Genomic DNA, 19,287 nt, shown 5'->3' on the forward strand with positions numbered 1-19,287 from the left:
AGATGACAGTTAAGAAGACCTCTGTCTCTTTAGGAAGAGACAGCGAAGGGAGTCGTATTTCTTTTGGCACCCCCATGCTACCAAATTACATCTACTCTTCGAACATTTCCAGCGGGAGGACTGCAGGACCCCACTCCCCTTCCACCCGCGAAGCAGAAGCCTGCAGCACGCTCAGCCTTCCCCCCTCACACCGCTTCACCGCCCCCCTCCCCGGTCCCTGCGTTTTGACCCAACCTGCGCCTTCCAGCCCCGCTCCCCACCTGAAGCCCGGCGGGCAGCGCCCAGCGGCATCACCTGCCGGGGTTGGGGTTGGGGTTGGGGTTGGGGTTGGGGTTGGGGCCGGCCCGCCCCGGGGCCGTGTTTGCTGATGTAATCTCCCGGCAGCGGGCGGTGAAACCCAACACCGCGGCGGGTGCCGGGGCGGGCGGCAGCAGCGCCGGACTCCGGCAGCCGCGGGGCTCCCCCGCGCCCCCTGCACCGCCCCCGGCCCCGCCGCGCCCCCTCCGGCTCCCGGCCCCGGCCCGGCCCCTGCCCACCCCCCCACCCCCCCCCGCGGGCCGTGCGCGGAGCTCGGCGGAGAGCTCGGGGCCGCCGGGGTTTGATGGGCAGGACCTGAGCCTCCGGCGGCGCGGCGCTCGGCTCCGGCTTTCCCTCGGACCTCCGCTGCCTGGACAAATGCATACAAATGCATTTGGGAGCCCAGAGGACAAGGCGAGGACGCATCTCTCCCGCGGCACCAACGTAAGCGGGAGCGCGGGCAGGGGATGGCATAGCATGGGATGGCATGGGATGGGATGGATGGGATGGGATGGGATGCGGGCTCGGCTCGGCTCGGCTCCGCTCCCCACCCGGGGGCTTTCCCGAGCCGCCAGCCCTAACCCTGCGAGGTGATCGTGCCCCCCCTCAGGGGGCTGTAGATGTCCCGGTGCTCTGTAGCTCTCCCCTGTCCTGCCCTGAGGGGTGTGCGGTCAAGGAGCGGTGTCCCCCATCCCCAGGGTGGAGCGGGGTGCTTGGGGAACAGCGTATCCCTGCACCCGCAGGTGACCTGGCTGCGGGCCCCCCCTTACTGAGTGTCTGTTCAGGCACAGCAAGCAAAGCCTGCAAGACTTAACACTTAACAGCAGAGGCTGCTCCTTCTGTGACATGCATCACCAGGTGAGGTTCCCTGCATTTATGTGCTTCTGCAAGAGGCTTATGTGTTTCTAGAGTACAATCATCTGCTCTGTGGTTTGCCTAAATGCAGACTAAGCAAGATGACCGTGAACTTTTGATGGTCGAAATGACATTATAGAGGTTACCAGTATGTGTCTTCTTTGTAAAGTGCTTATTTTATTCGGGCAGTGGCTAGAATGAGGTTTACCGTGAGCTCTGAGTGGGAAAGGGAAGGATTTGTTTTGTGTTGCAGTGACGATTGTGCTGCTGGTATGTTATCTGGCTCTGCCTGAGCGGTGGTCAGCAGCTACGTGGCTGCCCAAAGGTGGTCTGAGTGGCTGTGTCTGTGGGACTTCTGAATGCAAGTTAAAAACAGTTTTTTTTTTTTAGTATTTGTGAGGGAGTATTGATGATGGAGAAAAGCTGAATTACTGTACAGTAACACAGATGCAGTTTACCTGAGTTCAAAATGTATATATCTGAGATAGATTTGTAGTAGATACAATAGATGTTCTGAAGCTATATGCACAGTTTATCTTGTTCACGTGGTTCTCTTGAGAGAAGGCAACCTGGGTGCTTGCCTGTGTTAAGAAACCAGCTTTTTTTGCCAAAGGATCAGGTTTCCGTAGCGTTTCTCAAACCAGTCAGTCCATTGCAACCTAAACCATGTTTTTGTGGAAATGCCATTAGGTCAGACCTGCTACCTCTTTAGGAGTGTCTCTGCAGGTTAAATACATAAAACTAAAGCTGCATGATGCCTAAGTCTGACACAGTTTGCTGACAGAATGTTTCATTTTAAAACACGAGCAAACTTGTATTCCCCTTGTCTCTTGCAAGCAGTGAGCTATAGGATCTTTGAAGAGTGATCTACAAAATGCATAGAGACAGTCCGAGAAAGACAAGCCTGTTTCACAGAAAGGGGAATCCAAGCTGTGTACTTTTGCTTTGATACAGAGGGAAACTTAGTGTCCTCTGTCCAGACAAGCTAATGTGAGGAATCAAGTACATCCTCATAAAAACAGTTCTAAAATCATATTTTTTTCATTAAATTTTCTGCTTTTAGAAATGCTAATTGGTTGTTCTGGATATACTAGGTTATCATCATAAGCCACATGCTGTCCCGAGAACAATGGGGCCACCAGGCAGGGAGTTTCCTTCCTCTGCACCACAGCTCTGTTGTAGGACTCCTCTTAGGGCACTGCTCCTCAGGAGAGAAGAGTAATGCTTTTTTTGATCCTATTCCTCTCGCCTTATCTTCTGTCTCTTCCTTCTTCTCTTCTTCAAAGTTGTGAGCCTGCTTCAAGGTTTTTGGGAGTCTCACCCTCGCTGGTTACCAGGTGCATGGTGAGCAAAGCATGTGCGACGCTCACCAGGACCAGGCTGTGGAGGCCGCCATGTCCCCGCCAGCCATGCTGGCTGCAGGCCTCAGAACCCAGGGGCAGCACAGGCCCTGCCACCTCATCTCGTAAGAGAGGCAAAGGAAGACGTCTGTCTTCTCAGATATTGAAATAGTTGTTTTTTAACTGCTTGGGGTTGTTGAGAGGTACAGCGTGCCTCTGTCCAGAAGGTTCTATTGCCATTCCCCCAAAAAACCCTCGGGGTTTTACCTGAGTGCCTTATTTGCCTCATGCTTTTGAGAGGCCAGAGAGGTTGTGGTGGGCAGGAGCTCTGTGACTCATTGCTCCTTTTCCTTGGTGTGGAGACAAGATTCGTAGGAAACTCTGAGAAAGTCTGTGTGGGAGGCATGGGGATGTGCTAGGGCTCCCTGGCTGAGGAGAGCAGTGTGAAAAACAGATACAGTGCTTTCAGGATGAGGAAAAAATGGAAGGCAGGAAATTACACTAGTGCCCATCAGTGAGGGAGCCATGACTGCACTTGCTGTGAGGTTTAACTTATAAAGTTATCTTTATGGATACTTAGATGCTCAGGTATGTCCAAGTATGGACAGCTTTGCCAGTGCTGAGCCCTCCAGAGGGATGCACTGTCAGGAAATAGATGAGAACTGCAACACCAGCCTAAGCACTGCTGGAGCTGACAGAGACGGGGGTTGTGCTTCTTGGAGTTGTAGCCTGCCAACAGCAGGGCCATCTGGAGAGGATAATCCAAATATCCTGATATACTACTGTGTCCTGGGTCTTCCTAATGTTTAAACACTTGCATAAGATTTCCAAGGGAGCTCTTGGTTTGAGTGGAGTGAGGGACTGTGCAGTCTGTCTTTGCCCAGGTAATTTAGGGGTGCTATTGGGACAGCCGCTGGGGAAGGTCGCCAATGCAGTGTGTATTAGGTGTACATGACACTCTTTGAACTTCTGTGATGGACACAGATGGGGCTGTTGTCTTCAGATGAGATCTAAAGCAGTAGTGCATGTGGGTTCACTGATGAATGCAGGGTTGAACGCGGCCCTCAGGTTTAGTATGTTCTGTGTCCGTGCCGGTTACCCTAGGACCAGGTTTTCTAGCCTTCTTTAGCTGCCAGCTAGTGGTCTTCCTTCCTTCAAATCTGAGGTTTAGGAAACTATCAGGGAATGAATAGGATACTGTTATGCTACACTGCCATACACTGACCAAACCCAAACTCTGTCTGTATGCTGCTGAATAGTCTTCAAATGTGGAATTTTGCATTGTTGCTTGCCATGACTTGCTTTGAAGCTTATCAGTTTCCTCAGCCATCCGTCACCCTGAATGGAAAAAACCCAACACAGTCGCTGTCCATGCATAGGAAGAGACGAACAGCCACAAGATTTTAAAGATAAACAGAAAGATAAGCTCTATTTTAAGTGGTGGAATAGCTCAACCACATTTGGTAGTTCCTTCCTGCAAGCAATTATGTAGTTGCCATCAGCTTGTGCTTCCATATAATACAGGAGAGAGGATGCAAAGATAGGAGAAGGGGAGGAAGCTCAAAAGATAATTGGACTCTAGGACAGGACATTGCCAAGGGACATTAATGTTCCAATACAGAACAGCTTCAGGCTCATTGTGTGTTTAAAAGGGGGAATTATGACCAACATTTGAGTCAGCCAGAGAGATTGCTCTCCCTGCCACACACTTCTGCATTTTTCTGTTGTCATGTCCCAACAGGGCAAGTCTCCCCAAGAGCTATGGTCCCTGCTAAGGCACATGGACTGAGGCTGAGCTTCTGTGCCTTGCACACTGCTCACTTCATTCCTACAGCTATGGCAGAAGATGGATTCAGCTGTGTATGTTTTACGCAGCAGGGAGCCTGGTCTCTGCGTGTGAGGATAGGGGCTGAGAACTGGCTGCTTTGCTGCTTTTAATGCCAACAGTAGTGATCTTGACTAAGAAGGGAGGTTTTTAATGAACAGGTTCTCTTCAAAAGATAGAATTTCCTTTTTTCATCTTCCGTCGTTGGCCATGGAGGAGGCTGCATTGTACAGCTTCAATTTAGTTTGCACATGGTTTCATTTACAAAAATGTGTACTTGTTGTGGAAAAAGGTAGAAGGAAGAATAACTTTTCCCATGCATTAGGGGACCTCCAGACCTATGGTTGTCTCTGGTCCCTGTTTTTTCTCTTAGCTGATTGCTCATCTGTTCTTAACATTAGCTGGAGCGCACTATGTAAGCCAGACATTTGTCTTTACCTCTCACTTAATGTTTCTGTATATCCAATTACATCTGTGTAATTTACAGCCCTGGGAGCATTTCAGAATTTCTTGCCTTCCTACAGCATTTGCTGGGAGGTGACAGGGGCAGATAGCTGACACTCAGCTTGTCCCTGGCTGACTTTGTGGAAGAGGCTGTTGTAATGTCAAGGAGTGATCTTTGCACTTTGAGCTCTGGGGTTCTCTGAGTGCCCTGACTTTGGAGTTCAGTTAATTAAAATGTTTCATGTTATTTTTAATTGGGAATCCATTTTGTGCCTGTGAAAGATAGGGATACAGAAGAAAAATTAAAAGAAGTTTTGGCTGATACGGTGCAACACTTAGGCTTCCTTGCTAACACAGCTGTCTACTGTCCACCTCCAAGACTTTTTTTCACCAAGCTTCTTACTAGATCAAAAGATGAAACACTGTGACACAGAAACTGTTTACTCATGAAATTACACCAGAACTTGAATTCTAGTCTTCAGAGTTGGGAAAAAATAAATAAATAAATAAATAACTGACCTGCTGTCAGGATAACAGGCAATATTCACTCTTTTGCAGAAGCAGCAGAACTGCTGCAGTAGAAGTTTCATGACTGTAGCAGGAGAAGGACGGAAGAGAAGAATAGCTAGGGACTGCAGTGGTTAATTTTAAAGTGTGCCCTAACAAGCACACTGGGATTTGTGAGGCATAGGCTTTCCCCACCCCTTCTGTGATCAGAACTAGAGCAGCGATGGCTATTGCCGAATACCCTATACAGTCTGCAGAGCGGGTGGTGGCAGAAGCATGCTTCTTCTGATTGTCTTTTGAACCAGAGCACCTGTAAGGTGGTACCTGGTTGGGCTTGTAATGCTTCCTTTCTCCTTCCGGCATTTGCTGCAGGTGTTCCTCCTTGTAGCAGGCAGGGGGAACACCCAGCTGGTGGCTGGTGAGTGCCAGCAAGGGCTGGGCTGGGGGCAGTGGGTGAGAGCTGCCTGCTGCATGGGCTGGGGCACAGGGGGTGCGCCAGGAGAGACTGGCTCTGAAAACCATGAGGTAAAGCTGCCTGGGTGGAAGAGGGTAAGTACTCAAACCCACCCTGTGCTAGGTCAATGAGCTTTGACTCTTTCTCTGAGGAAACAACAGATTTTTGTTCTGTGATTTCTGGAATGTTTAAATTGCAAACATTTGAAAGAAATATTAAGGCTTTCACTAAATACTGCTCTATATAGGTAGATAGATATTTGTAAATCATAGCACCATTTATTTTCATTGAATCATTACTTCCTGGCTTATGTATATGTTATCCTCCGTGCTGAAGGTAACCTGGCAGCGAACACTTAAGGGAAGGAACATGTCTGCCATTACTGTTTGAACTGAACGCTCCTCTACAAAGGCGTGAGGATTTCTTCCTGCACTTTCTTGACATGCAAACCTGACTAACTGGCAAGACTAATTCATACAAAGTTATAGGTGTTTAGTTGCAGTTTTATTACTTTCAGATGCTTTTTGTTTACTCCAGGTGCTCAAGTACTCTGGTGTGGTCCAGCAAACCCTTTCAGTGGATCTCATTCACTGATTTTTCTTGATATTAAACATATGTTAATGAGTAAGAGGGTTGAGATGAGGCTTGAGCATGAGTTGACTGCTCAGCATCACTTTGTAGAAATATTTCTTCCTACTGCTAAATTCGTATATGTCGTTATGATTGTTATGTAAAATTGTGTTTGTGCCTGGATATCTAACATTAACAGAAAATGTTTCTCAGTTATTACAGGATTTAGTCACTGGTAAAAAGATTGTGATTAAGTGCTAATCTGACTAATTTGTGAATTAATTAAAAAATACACTGTTTTTTAACAATGGTAAAAATGTATTCCCACAGATTCAGCATTAATGGTATCTTTGTTTAATGTGAATCTCAAGTTCATCATCTGTATTGATCTTTTTTTTTTCTTTTTTTTTTTTTTTTACCATCAGCAAGAGCAGAGTATCCATTAATCTTCTATCAGATCATGAAGTTTTAAGTCAAAATGTGATGGGATTTTTTTTTTACTTTGAAGAGCGTATCTTGTTTGTTATATGATAGAACTTTATCATACAGGCAGAAAAGTGACACAACACTTTAATTTATGGTACACAATGTGATATGGTGACAAGATATTGTAGGTACACTGGGACAAAAGTATCTAATAGGCATTAACTTGTCACTTGTTTTTGTTTTTTAGTTTCTATATGGTAACTTTTTTTCCAGGAAGAAATTTACTACATAGCAGCATTCATATTTGAGGGCTGCCACAAGAAAATATAAAACAGATGCAGTTACGTTATTAATAAAAGCCATTGTGAAATGTATGTGCTATCTATGAGAGCATCAGTGGTCCTTAATGTCTGTGCAAAATGCCTTCTCAGCATCAGTGGAGAGTTGTATAATGTGAGGGCAAGCTTGAAGGTTTTAATCCAGGACTTGCTGAAGTCAGTGGTGTCCTGACATTGGCTTTGGATGTCAAATCAAGTTTCTGATTCCTTGGAGTCTGAAACTTTGCATGTGTTCCTGAAACTTAGCATATTTTCTCACATGTTCTTTTCTTTTTAGGAAGCCCCTCCTCCTTTGTATTGCAATATGTATAGCTGCGGGTGTTGCGCAAGCACCAAAACAAGGTGAGAACACTGTCTTATACAAGGATGCTTAGATTGTTACTAGATCAAGAGAGTAAATGTCTACTAGTGACCCTAGGTTCAGTTCCTTATGGTGACTTAAATATCAGCAGCAGTACGATGAGAGCAAAAGTTTAAAGTAATCAGTTTGGAAAAGATGACCTTTTGAAAATTACTCAGACTTTCTGTCCATGAAATTGCTTACATATTTAAGCAGACTCTTCATAAAAGAGAAGTCTTGTACAGAGAAAAGGCTTTGATTGTGTCTTCACTGCAAGTGGGTGTCCTTGGGGGTGGCAAGCTATGACTGAGTTACCTTTGCACTTCTGAGGGCAAACAAGCAAACCACTGCATATAATAAGGGCTTAGTCTAGGCTGGCATCATTAAAGCAAAAAGTGAAATTGTGTATTCATTTGGTTTTGCATTCAGATGCAGATGTTAGTGAGGAAATAGGGTTGTCTTGTTTTTTGTTTCTTTTTTGATCTGCCAGCAGTTACATCTGCACCAGATGTGCAGCCTGCACTAGGGACCGCTGTGGGAATGTTAGCGTCCCAGAGCGGTGCCACTTACTGTCTTACTTGAAAGGAGAGTGGCAATGTCAGTTCCCTACCATATTCCTTCACCATACAGATGAAGCAAGAAGTAGCTTGTCCTTGGCTGATGATGGGTATGGTAACTGCAAATGCTCAGCTGAATACAAACAGCCGGGTCACATGGTGAAGTCAGGGCACCTTCCTGATAAGGTTTGCTAGAGCCCTGTGGGATATCTCTGCAGCCTCCCACCATTACTCTCAACAATGCCTTTTTCTTTCTCATTATATAATGAGAGCTTTTTTGTCATGGTTACTTTTTTTTTTTTTTTTGGGGGGGGGGGGGGGGGGGAGGGGGGGTTCCCCTTTCCCTTTGTACTTTTATTTTCCATCAGCTGCTCATTGTTTACCTGATAAGATTGTTTGCTGTTTTGATTGTTTGCTGAACTGAGACAAGTTCTGCATCAGAGGAGGGAAAAAAAAAACAAACAGCTTGCCTGACAAGGGCAGTACCTGCAGATGTGTGTGGCCTGCCCTCCTCCCCAGTGGAGCTGGGGAGGGATGCCAGAGAGACAGGTCTGCAGACATGGTTTGAGTTGTCTTCGCTTCTCCATCCCACTCTCCTCTGCAAAGAAATAAGCAATTTATTTTGCTTCTCATGTTCTGCAGCCTGAGAAATGGTTTGTTGGAAAAGTATTAGGAGAGGGCTGTGAAGGCTGCTGGGCCACCAGCCCTAGGGGTGCTCCAGCACCTTCTAGCTCTGTAGGATTTGCTTTCCCACTGGTGGGGATGAGTGCAGAAGCCCCGTCTTCCCTCTGAATCCCTGTATAAAGGACATACAAAAAGTGTGGCTCCTGAAAAGTAACTGAATAAGTGCACCTGCCAAAAACCTTTCTTTAGGAAGTCTTGTAGTTGAACCATAGATTTGAAAATCATCAGAGAAGGGAATGTAAGTGATTGAAGCCATTTTCTCAAGACAGCTTGTGCATCCTTTACCTCATGCATTTCAGTAGGGTGCTATAAATTGTGTTCTGTGAAATATGTGTAGATATACAGCCTCGGCCTTTAGGAACAGTACTTTGAGTTTGGCCTAAGGACACACAGAATCCATGTGTCTGGTTGTTTTTTCTGTGCCAGTACTCTTGGTGTCTGGGAGAATATCTGCTGCAACCAGGTGTCCTGACTTACCCAACTCCAGATACAGCATCACCTAGAAAATGTTCTGGTGGAGCTGACTGAAGAATGATCCTTGCTGTTCCCTTACCCATACCAGTAAAAGTGAAGTGAGTAATGTGTGTACTGGAATTGTTGAAAGGAAGAGAACACCCCAAATAGCCTGCTGTCAGGGAAGTCTTAAGTATGAAGGAATGTGGAAAATGAACAACAGAGACTGAACAGAATAGTGATGCAGAACACTACAACCAAGCAGCAGCCTGGTACCACCACCACCCTACCATTCTCTTTGGCATTATTTTGTGCCACAAGAGGGTCAGAAGATTTTTCGCTGAAGTTCATGATACGTTTTTCCTCCCTTTATGATCTGATTATGTTGTGAATTTTAAAAGTAATCCAAGGAGATGGAAGGAAAGCACTTCACACCAAAAACCCCAAACAGCTTTTCTTTCAAGAAGTTGAGCCGTTGCAGTTTGGGGGACTAACGCATTCAATGAACAGTAAACAAAGACACATGTTGTGCAGACATGGGTAAACAAAGAAAGCTGACTACTGATAGGTAAGGAAAGTTGTGGTTGTCAAGCTGGGAGGAAGAGTTAAGAGGGTTGCCTGCTCCCAAAACCCTATGTACTGCCAAGAGCTTCTGAAAGCTTAAAAAAAAGTTGGACCAGAATTAAAATGACTGGCCAAAAAAGTCTGGAACAGCCTTTTGGCTTGACGGTGGGTTAACAGGCAGCAAGTCAGCAAGGAATAATTATCTGATACTTAATCTTTTGCTGTTATTTTTCACGCAGCATTTCTCAGCGTTGAGCCTTCTCAAGACCTGTCATTGTTAGCAAGGATCTCTTTGCAGGCTGTGGAGAATGTTTTATTTCTCATTGTGCTCTAGGATGCTTTTTCTTTTTTAAAATAACTTCTAAACGATGTGCTGTTTTCAAATTGGAACTGTCAGAATGGGTAGTTTAAGGTTTAGGAATGATCCTCTAATACCACTTTAAAATTGATTGTTTTCTGTCATGAGAGGCTGGATGCTTTATTCTGCGATTTATAATGTTTTGGACAGAGATCATAGGTGCATTGCTATTTCATTTCAAATATTTACAAATACCTGTGGAATATCTCAGGTTAGAACTGTGATGTTTAGGTACAACCTTAGATTAGGCTGGCTTTCACGGTGCAGTGCATTCTCCCGCATGCAGTCAGCTGGTTCAGCCAGCGCACAGAAGTGCTGGAGCTGTCTCTCCAGCCCTCAGGGAATTATTTGCCTGTGTAAGACCTCTGCGTTGCTCAGAGCTCAGGCCTGTTGTTTCTTCTTAGCTTTCACATGGGTGACACACGCAGCTTTCTCCTGTGTTCGGACCATGTAGGACTCGGGTCCTGGGAAAGTGTGGTGGTTCATTAACAGAAGTATTCTGCTTCGAAGCTCTTCTATAACCTGACCTCTGTTATCAGTATGACAGATTAAAATATAGCCTAGTAAATTAATCGCTCTGAGGCAGAACATCTTGAGAAATTGGCATACGCATGACTTTCTGCAAAGATACGCTTTCCCCGTACCTCTGACTGGGCTGGCTGCCCGCCAGGACAATCTTGGCACGCCTGCACATCTCTAACATGGATAGAAACACTACAAGGTGTGTAATTAATTTTCAAGATGCACAGTGCGTTCAGGTTGATGCTGTTGGTTCCAACTTATAAACCACTCTCAAGGAAGTCTCAGGCTCTTTTCATAATTTACTACTGAAACTAAGCCAACATCTGTCTGTCCTTAAAGTTTGCCGTGAATACATCCAGTAAACAGAGGAAGGGAAGGCTGGGAAAGGAAACCTTTTTTCCACTAAAATATTGAACATCCATTTGTTTCAGTTGCTCTTTTCTCTGAAGATAGCACTGCATCCTTAGCGTCTGTTGATTATTCCCAGTTTTTGTTATGCCATTTTGTACCTTTATTTACTTAATACAAGCACAAATTGTGCAGTAAAAAACAAAACAGAAACAAAACAACAACAAAAAAAACACCCTCAGCTAAATACTGTGGGAAGTGCCAGTCTCTTCCCACTTAGGCTTATGACATCAGTGCAACTGTTAAATAATACTAGTCATTTTTAATGTAGTGTCTTTATATTCATCCTGAAGGAAGAAGGTGTTTAGGCACACCAACTCCAATGTGCCTGTATCTAATTTAGGCAATAGCAAATGAATTTACTCATCTTTGACCATTTATTTCTCCTTTCAGAGGAAAGTGGTTTTAATTTCTGACTCCAAGTCGGAATGGAGAGAACCATTCTGAATTGCCTCAGACAGCTGGTGTGCCACAACTGTGGTATGGGACAGCACTAGGGATTTTTCAGTTTCATAAATGAATTACTCTCCAATGGGCATTACATTAATGTTTTATTTTCTTGTAGTTAAATTTTGTTCATCAGGAAAGCTGGCTTTAATTGTATTTGTCTGATTTATATGAAAGTTTGTTGTACGTTACTTCAGGGATTTGTAGGTCTTGCTGCTAGGTCTTGCTGCATGCAGTATTTATGCTTTAGGAAGCACAGATTTGTTAAGATGCTGTGTGTACATTTGTTTATATGGATCTGAACTTGAGCTTGCAAACGAAATCAACAATATGCTTTTATTTCTTTTTACAGCAGTAGATATTCTTCATCAGCTAGGCCTTGTGAGCAACGTTCAACAGCCGTCAGAGACAACAGTGCCCTCAGCATCACTATTACCTCAGGGGGTTCGTCTGACCGTAGCAGGAGTTGTACTGACTGATGCACATATCGAGTCCCCTATCGCTCAAGTCATACCAGCAAATCTAGGGCATCGTTTCACCATATTGGTTGGGTTGTACTCTTACAGAGTAAATAATGCTTTTCTTTTCAGTATTAGGAACAAAACCAGGCTGCAGTTTGGTATCCAGTTGTTACCAAGAAAAGTAGTGGTGTTCACTGGAGGGAAGCAGTCCGTATACTTCGAATACGGCGTTCATAATGAACAATGGCATTTGTTTGCCATTGATATTAGAGACAAGACTGTCTCAATATTTGCTGAGTGTGGAAAGAAGTACTATAGCAAGGAAATACATTCTGAAGTGGAGATGTTTGTTTTGGATGGTTTATTTACCCTGGGAAGGATGAACTCTCACTCTGTCAGCTTTGAAGGAGTTGTATGCCAGCTAGATATTATTCCTTCTGCAGAAGCCTCTGCAAACTATTGTAAATATGTGAAACAGCAGTGTCGCCAGGCTGAGACGTATCGATCTCAGTTAGGAGCTCCACGTGTGTCAGATGGACTGGATGTTTTTTTAAAGAAAAATACGGGTGAGAAAAAACAGTCAGAAGACGTACCTGCTTACAGAAGGAAAGGAGCATCAAACATTCCTGTTACTAACATTGCTCGGATTCACTCACTACCAGAGTACTTGGAATCACAAAATGTCTCGGCAGAGGCCAAACCTGTGCTGGAAGCATGGCCAGAAACAGAACTCCAGGAGGAGGTCAGTCTGCCCCTTCATCAGCAGGAACCAAGCAAAAGAAGCGGCATTACTGAAAAACCCATGGGTTCATATCCAAATACTTCACATAATGCCATAGAAGATGCAGACAGACAAAGCGAGCCTTCTCTGATCTCCCCTGTAAAACAGAGTAAAATTAAAAGTGATGGAATAGACAAAGAACAACAGCATGTAGGTGAACCAACAACAAAGCAGCAAGTCTTCAACACAACCCTGTACAGTTGGACTGCTGACCTGTCCCTAGATAATCAACTCAATCTAGGGGAAGAAGGTCCATTTGATCCTAATAAGTCTTATCATGTGGAAAACAGTTATGAAATTGATGTTGATAGTTATGCTTATGGCTATGAAGATCGTGACAAAATATTTGAAGTGGCAAGTATCAGAGGTTCAAAGGGGGAAACTGGACCTCCTGTAAGTTACCTTTACTACACTATTTATTGTAATGTAGCAACATACCTTTAAATGAAGCTTTAAAATAAGTCTTGCAAAGCATGCCATGCTGTGACCGCTACTTCTCCCAGCTGTACTGTACAAATGTTTGTCTGCATTAAGTGTGTCTCACATGTAATTTTGGCCTAAGTGTTGTATATTTTTATTGACTGGCAGAATATATAGGCATCTGCTTCTGGTGTAGTGATAGGCAAGCCAGATGTTCTTAAAATTTGAAATGCAGCCAGATGTTTCTAATGCTAATTATGAAGACTGCTCACTTAATAAAATTATAGGATAAATTCATACTGTACACAGACATAGACACTGATCCATGAAAAGAACAGCCGGGCTGTTTGGAAGAATGACATGGTTTTCTCAGTTGAGCAATGCTATCAACATTTTTAATTGTAGAAGCAGACCAGTTGCAGAATCTAGACCATTAAAACCATTCCTAACCTACAGTTGTGGGGTCATGAAACCTGGGTGCAAAATAATGTTTAAACTCTTACATTACTCTGCAGCCTTTCTTCAATTAGTGGATAAGCAATCTCTGAAATGATTCAAATGCGCAGTAGTGCTTTTAATAGCACTAATTTGTCTTTTCATCCGTGTGCATGAAAGCCACATACTTTTTAACACATAAAAATGGGAACAATGTATATGAAGCTACAGGCAAGAAAGAACAGCATTTTATGTTAAGTCTGGGAGATATGATAGTTAATACAGAAGTTTTTGTTTAAATTTTGTTAAACTATAGCATGGGGAAGGTAGTTCCACTTGCTCTTCTCTTGTGTGTGTTTATGTGAATATTACTGGAAAGTAATTTGGTAGATGTCAAGCAGCTCTTAATATACATTTGAATGTGTTCATAAATTTATTGCATGTATACTTTCAGCACTGAAAAATATTTTGTGTAGTCAGCAGCTGACAACTTATTTAAAAAATCAATTTTTTACTCTAACCAGAATCCTGATGCCAAGAGAGGTTGTTACACAATTGAGAAATGCATTAACAAGTAATTCACACTAATTGAAGGGTGCCCTTGCTTAATCTTTTCTGAATGTGTTGTCAGTCTGTCAATGTCTCTTACAGACAGGATGCCGAAGTTTCTTGTCTACAAGTTAGTGACAGCAGACCTTGCATTTGGCATGGTCTGTAGCAGTGAATATTGTGTGTTTATGCTGGAGCATTTTGCTGCGTCAGTATTTAATGTGCCCAGGGTCTTAAAAGTGATTTGTTGCAGAGCCAGGAGGTAGATCTAGACCTTTGTGGGCACAAGCTCAGCTGAAAGGGCCAGCAGCAGCCACTGAGCAAAGCTGAAGCGTTGTGTTGCCAAAGGGAGAGAAGACCTCTGTATGGCTTTTCCACACAAGATTTCTGAAAAGAAAAGCTTGTTGCAGCTTGTGTGGCACAGCGCCTGTCACTGTCCATGGACTCACAGAGATGCTTTTGGTTTCCTTTCTCAGCCTAGTACACCCATGGAGAGAAGACAGTGCTAATCCAGGTTTTGTCTGCGTGGCTCTAACCCTTTAATACATAGGTACCCACAGAGCCTTATCAGTGAAGATCCTAAAAAAGCAACAGTGAGCAACTTGCACAGTTCCCTTGCGGGGGAAGAAAAAAAAAAGTTCTGATGAGGCATGAAGCCCCCTTTCTTCTTATTTCATTATGTTGTGGTTGGTTTGAACCTTCTTTCAAGATTTCAACACAAAAATAATGTTTGTTCTATTGGAGTTGACAGGCAAGAACTAGCTTTTGTGGTTCTTAAACTCCTCGGCTTCATGTTAGCTTTTAATCATCTACCAGAACTGATTCTTGCCTTGTATAATTAGGCCCCTTGTATTCCATGATCCCACAGCTGTGGAATTCACCCATCACTACAAAGCAGGGCTCCAGAATTTAGGCTTTCATTTATGGATAGCATATGGAAAAGGGCACCTAATTCTTCAAAAGTACTATGACTGATTAAAATCCTAGCAATTGCAATGACCAAAATCCCCGGCGGCCCCCCGCCCCCCCCAAAATATGATGCAAGTTTAAAGTGAAACAGTGTGGTCTCCTGAACCAAGAGTTTAGAGGGAAAGCTGCTCCATTTATCTGCTCAGCCACTCCTTTTTGTATTACACATGGTATTGGCAATGTATAAAGGTTAAAAAAAGATTTTTTAAAATGTGTGTTTTTAACGGTTTAACTTTCCAACTGATACTCGTCATTGCACAGTGCTGTGGCTGTTTGCGGTAGCATGATATATAGTTCCACATGGCTAGAAGGAAGGGTTAGTAAGAGCTGAAGAGCCAGGTTTGGTTACTTGCGGGCAGGTAACTGCATCAGCCTGCCTAGCTGCACAGGATTTGACTTCCCCTGAGAAACAAGCTAGGAATTAGTCTTCTTTGGAAAACCTTTCTGGATTATGAAGACACTCGTCTGGCAGGAGAAGTGATAGAAGACAAAATGGGGTGTTCCTTAGGCTATCTGGTTGGTAAGGACAAGTAGTCCGGAGATACTGCCAGAAGGAATGGGAAATGTAGTACCTGTGTTAGGAAGAATTGAGTCCTGGATGAGTTCCTCTTATTCCAGCCAAGAGGTGTGAGGCTGAGAACCCTCAAAGAGGGCAGGAGTTTAGGAATCCTAAATGTGGTGCTTAAAAGAATAAAAAAAAAAAAAAAAAAGGCAATAAGAATAGTGTCATCTGAGATTTCTCTCTTAGCATATTTATCAGTTGAACAAAATTGCTTGAAATTGCTTGCTGCAGTTCTCCCTAGCCACAGGGGATGTACTGGGCAGATAATTGCCTTCACATATCTTAGCTCTGCAGGTAACCCTCACAGTTCCCTGCCCAGGGTGGGAAATCTTTATCTCGGTATCTGCTAATTCAGATAAAAAGTTAAGCCACTATTTTATTTTTGTTACTAGAAAAAAAAGTTTATTCTAATTAGTTAAACGTTTCTTTTACTTCACCTGAAGCTGATACATTTACCCTATCTCTTTCACAGCAATCTTGAGAAGCTTTAATCTGTAACCCAAAGCCATGTATATTCCTCTGATGTTAATGACATTGCTTTGGTTGCTGTAGGATTCTTTACAGAGAAAGCCTTCAACAGCTGTACAGAAAGGAGGTTAATCCTACACAAGTGACTGCCTGCTTTGGGGCACTGGGGAAGAGAAGTGTGTTTTGGGTATCACTTCTAGTGAAATTCAAATGAAGCAAGAAGAAAAAAATAGGTGGACATTCATGTTTGGTAGAATCCTGGTTGCTCAAAAACTAATGCTTAAAAAAGGTAGAGAGAGCATGCTAGGTGTAGGTAGAAGAATTTTGAGTGACAGAATCTGAATTCTAGATGGCCCAAAACTAATGGGATGACATTTAGTGCAATATTACAGAAATCAGAAGTACAAATAGGCGATGGGAGACTGATTGGTTAGGCAGTCAATGAGGGTGTTAGGGTGTTGTTACAGTACACTAGAGAATGCATCAAGCATTACAGTGATAGCCTGTATTCATTACTAAGAGTGATGAGCTTCGGAGGCTGGCTATTTTTCTACTGGTTGGTTTGAGTATGCTGAGGCCACAGTTGAGAGAATTGTCCTCAATTTTTATGTGCTGAGCTCTGTCTTTAAATAACTTAAAAAAAGGCAGACTGGAAGAACTGCACGTGCATCCATAGAAAGGCTGGATTGAATATCCTAGGAAATCTGTGCAACACTCATTGAGGACCTTTCAAAAGGTAGTGAAAATTACTGGAAGTGTAGGATCTACTCTTACTTTTTCAGGATGAAGTCACAATTTGAGCTTCTCCCCTCAGTTTGATCAATGAAATGCTCACAATTCATAAGGATGATAAGTTGTAGCATCTTTGTTAAAGAAGCTGCATGTGATTTGTGTTGTATAAGCTGATCCTATTAAAGAGTTAGATTTAAAGTTTGCATCTGTAATGTTTACAAAAGTAGTAATTTTTTGTTGGTGGTCTAAATGTCAAGTACTAAAAAGTTAACACTTTAAATTGCTAATCAAGTTTGTTTAATTTGTACTGTTGGCAACAGTTGGAGGAGAAACTATTCAAACAAATGACTAATTCCTTGGTTTAAGAGAGACTGACTCACTTGCAGAAGTTGTCTTCAGGAGCTTAAGTGGATGCCTGAGAGGACTCTCTACCGTATTCATAAATTGCTTCCTAGCTAGTTTAGAAACAGTCATGCTGACTTGAAGTTTGCTGTTGCTTAAACAAGTTGAAGAAGTGTATAGGGTGTAATAGCTTCTCAGAATTAGTTGGAAGAACTTTTCCCGGAAGACTGGTGTGTAGTGTGTGAAGTCTGCTCTCAGCTGAGAGGTTGCAGAAGTTGAGGAGTCTGAGCTGTGGGTTAAGGAGTAAGAAAGATGCTGTGGTCAAGGAAAGTCCTTGTTAATGCTTTAATCAATCACCTGGGAGGGGCAATAACGTTTCCTTGAAACGTGTTGCACCTATACAGCAAGTGAATGTTTTGAGAAGTGTTTAAATACAGTTCTATGGCTGTTGTTTCCCAAAAAGTTAAAATATCCTTTTACAGGATGGAAGATCAAGGCACAAGTCAATTGGGACGCCCTTTGTAGGACTACCCTTTGTAGAATAAGGTCGTTAAGACATTTCCCACTGCATATTTTCTAATGTTTGGTAGATGCATTCAGCAAGCTGGTTTGTTAGTCTTTGTGCACAGGTAGAAAGGCAAACGGGCTTTCTGTAGAGAAAATGGTCTCGGAAAAAAAAATTAAGATGGCGTCTTAAGTATGAAGGAAGGATTGTAGGAACACTCAAGTCTTGAGAGATTGTTCAATTAACTCTAACTGTTAATTATTGTTAACCAGAGACTTCATCTGCTACAACAGTTGACGTTGTTTTAGAAAGGCTGAGGAAAGCATTATTCGCCCCTGGCTATACAGTTCAAATTATTTTGCTGCTGCTTCTGGGGTTTGCTGAGAGCTTGGTTGTGAGAACCGTGTGTGTTTTCCTGTTGTGTAGCAAAAAGTTTCTCCTCCATTAGCTTTGCTTCATTTTTGTGTTTTTAGATGAAGAGAGGTAATTATTCATAAATTAGTGTAATCACAAAGCATTTTTTTGCAAAGGAAGCAGACTCTATTTTTTTTTTTTTAAAAAAAAAAAAAAAAAGGAGTGAAGTAAAGAAAAATATTCCTGCAGCCCTCATTCAATAAATCAGCAGCAAAGGCAAGAGATGTCAATAAATACACATTCATATTTCTGCAAGGAAAAAGGTGGGATTTGATTTTTTTTTATTTTTATTTTTTGGAAATGTAGAGAGTGTCTGAAATAAGAGTAGAGAAGAACATCTTACCACAAAAGATTGTGCACTAGTTAAAACTAATTTACTTGATGAAAAATGTGGAATGTTTCCTTCTGTAGCCACAGGAAAATTTTCTAAACAAATTTTAAAGGAAATATCAGAAAGCACTATTCCAGCTGTGGCAGAATGGGAGCTCCCTGTGCTGTCTGAGGTGCGTTTTTGGAACTCTCCTGACAAGAATGCCAGGTGAAGAGCTTGCCGTCTGTCTGTCTGCAAGGTTTTTACTCTTAAACACTATGAGGGTCTTTTAACCGAAGAATAGCATAAAGATGCTAGTGAGTGTTTATGCAATCAGGGTGAATAGTGAATACCATTAGCTAAAAATATGATGTTAGAGTTTGACATTATGACCAGGACTTCCTACCTGGGACAGTAACAGGTCTAAATTACACAGGGATGGAAGTACAACCCATATGTGGTTTGTGTCTGTATAACAATACGCAGGATGGGCGTACATTCCCAGCTATGAATAGGGAGCTGCGCTGCAGTTATGATGAATATTGCATTGAACAGTATTCAAAGTCTTGCTCTGTTGTAGTATCTCCTCGTGCAGAGCAAGACTTGCATTGCTGTTTAGAGGTGCAGGTGTGGGCAAGGGCTGCAGCAGGGCTGCCTCTCTGCACTGTCCTTGCCTACCCCTGAGCTTTCTTCAAACATCTATCACATCTATGACGGTAACTTTGGGTAAACAGCTACCAGTACTGCTCTTAAAGTGTCTTCTGGGTTGTATAAGTCATTATTTTCACTGTGGGTGTCAACTGAACTTTCTGACAGATGGAGCCCGGTGACAATAACCAGTACTCAGCACTTCAGGGAGTCAGGGCATCTGCTCTTACTGCCCAAGCTGATGCCCAATTTCCCTGAGACTTTCACTGGCCATAATTGCCAGCCTGGGAAGGAGGGGGGGG

General features: G+C 43.1%; 1 protein-coding gene across 2 annotated transcripts in view; it reads left to right on the top strand.

Moving 5' to 3' along the window:
• Window positions 1-371: 371 nt before the first annotated feature.
• Window positions 372-19,287, top strand: part of COL24A1 (collagen type XXIV alpha 1 chain) — a 130,480-nt gene continuing 111,564 nt past the window's right edge. The window contains exons 1-3 of one of the 2 annotated variants that reach the window (XM_035333325.1): window positions 372-741; window positions 7,334-7,398; window positions 11,742-13,024. In XM_035333325.1, the coding sequence (XP_035189216.1) occupies window positions 686-741; window positions 7,334-7,398; window positions 11,742-13,024 (1,404 nt within the window). In that variant the 5' untranslated portion in view covers window positions 372-685. The remainder of the gene's footprint in view (window positions 742-7,333; window positions 7,399-11,741; window positions 13,025-19,287) is intronic. The other variant, XM_035333324.1, reaches the window with a different exon arrangement.

The sequence above is a fragment of the Oxyura jamaicensis genome, chromosome 8 (assembly GCF_011077185.1).
Source record: "Oxyura jamaicensis isolate SHBP4307 breed ruddy duck chromosome 8, BPBGC_Ojam_1.0, whole genome shotgun sequence".
NCBI lineage: Eukaryota > Metazoa > Chordata > Aves > Anseriformes > Anatidae > Oxyura > Oxyura jamaicensis.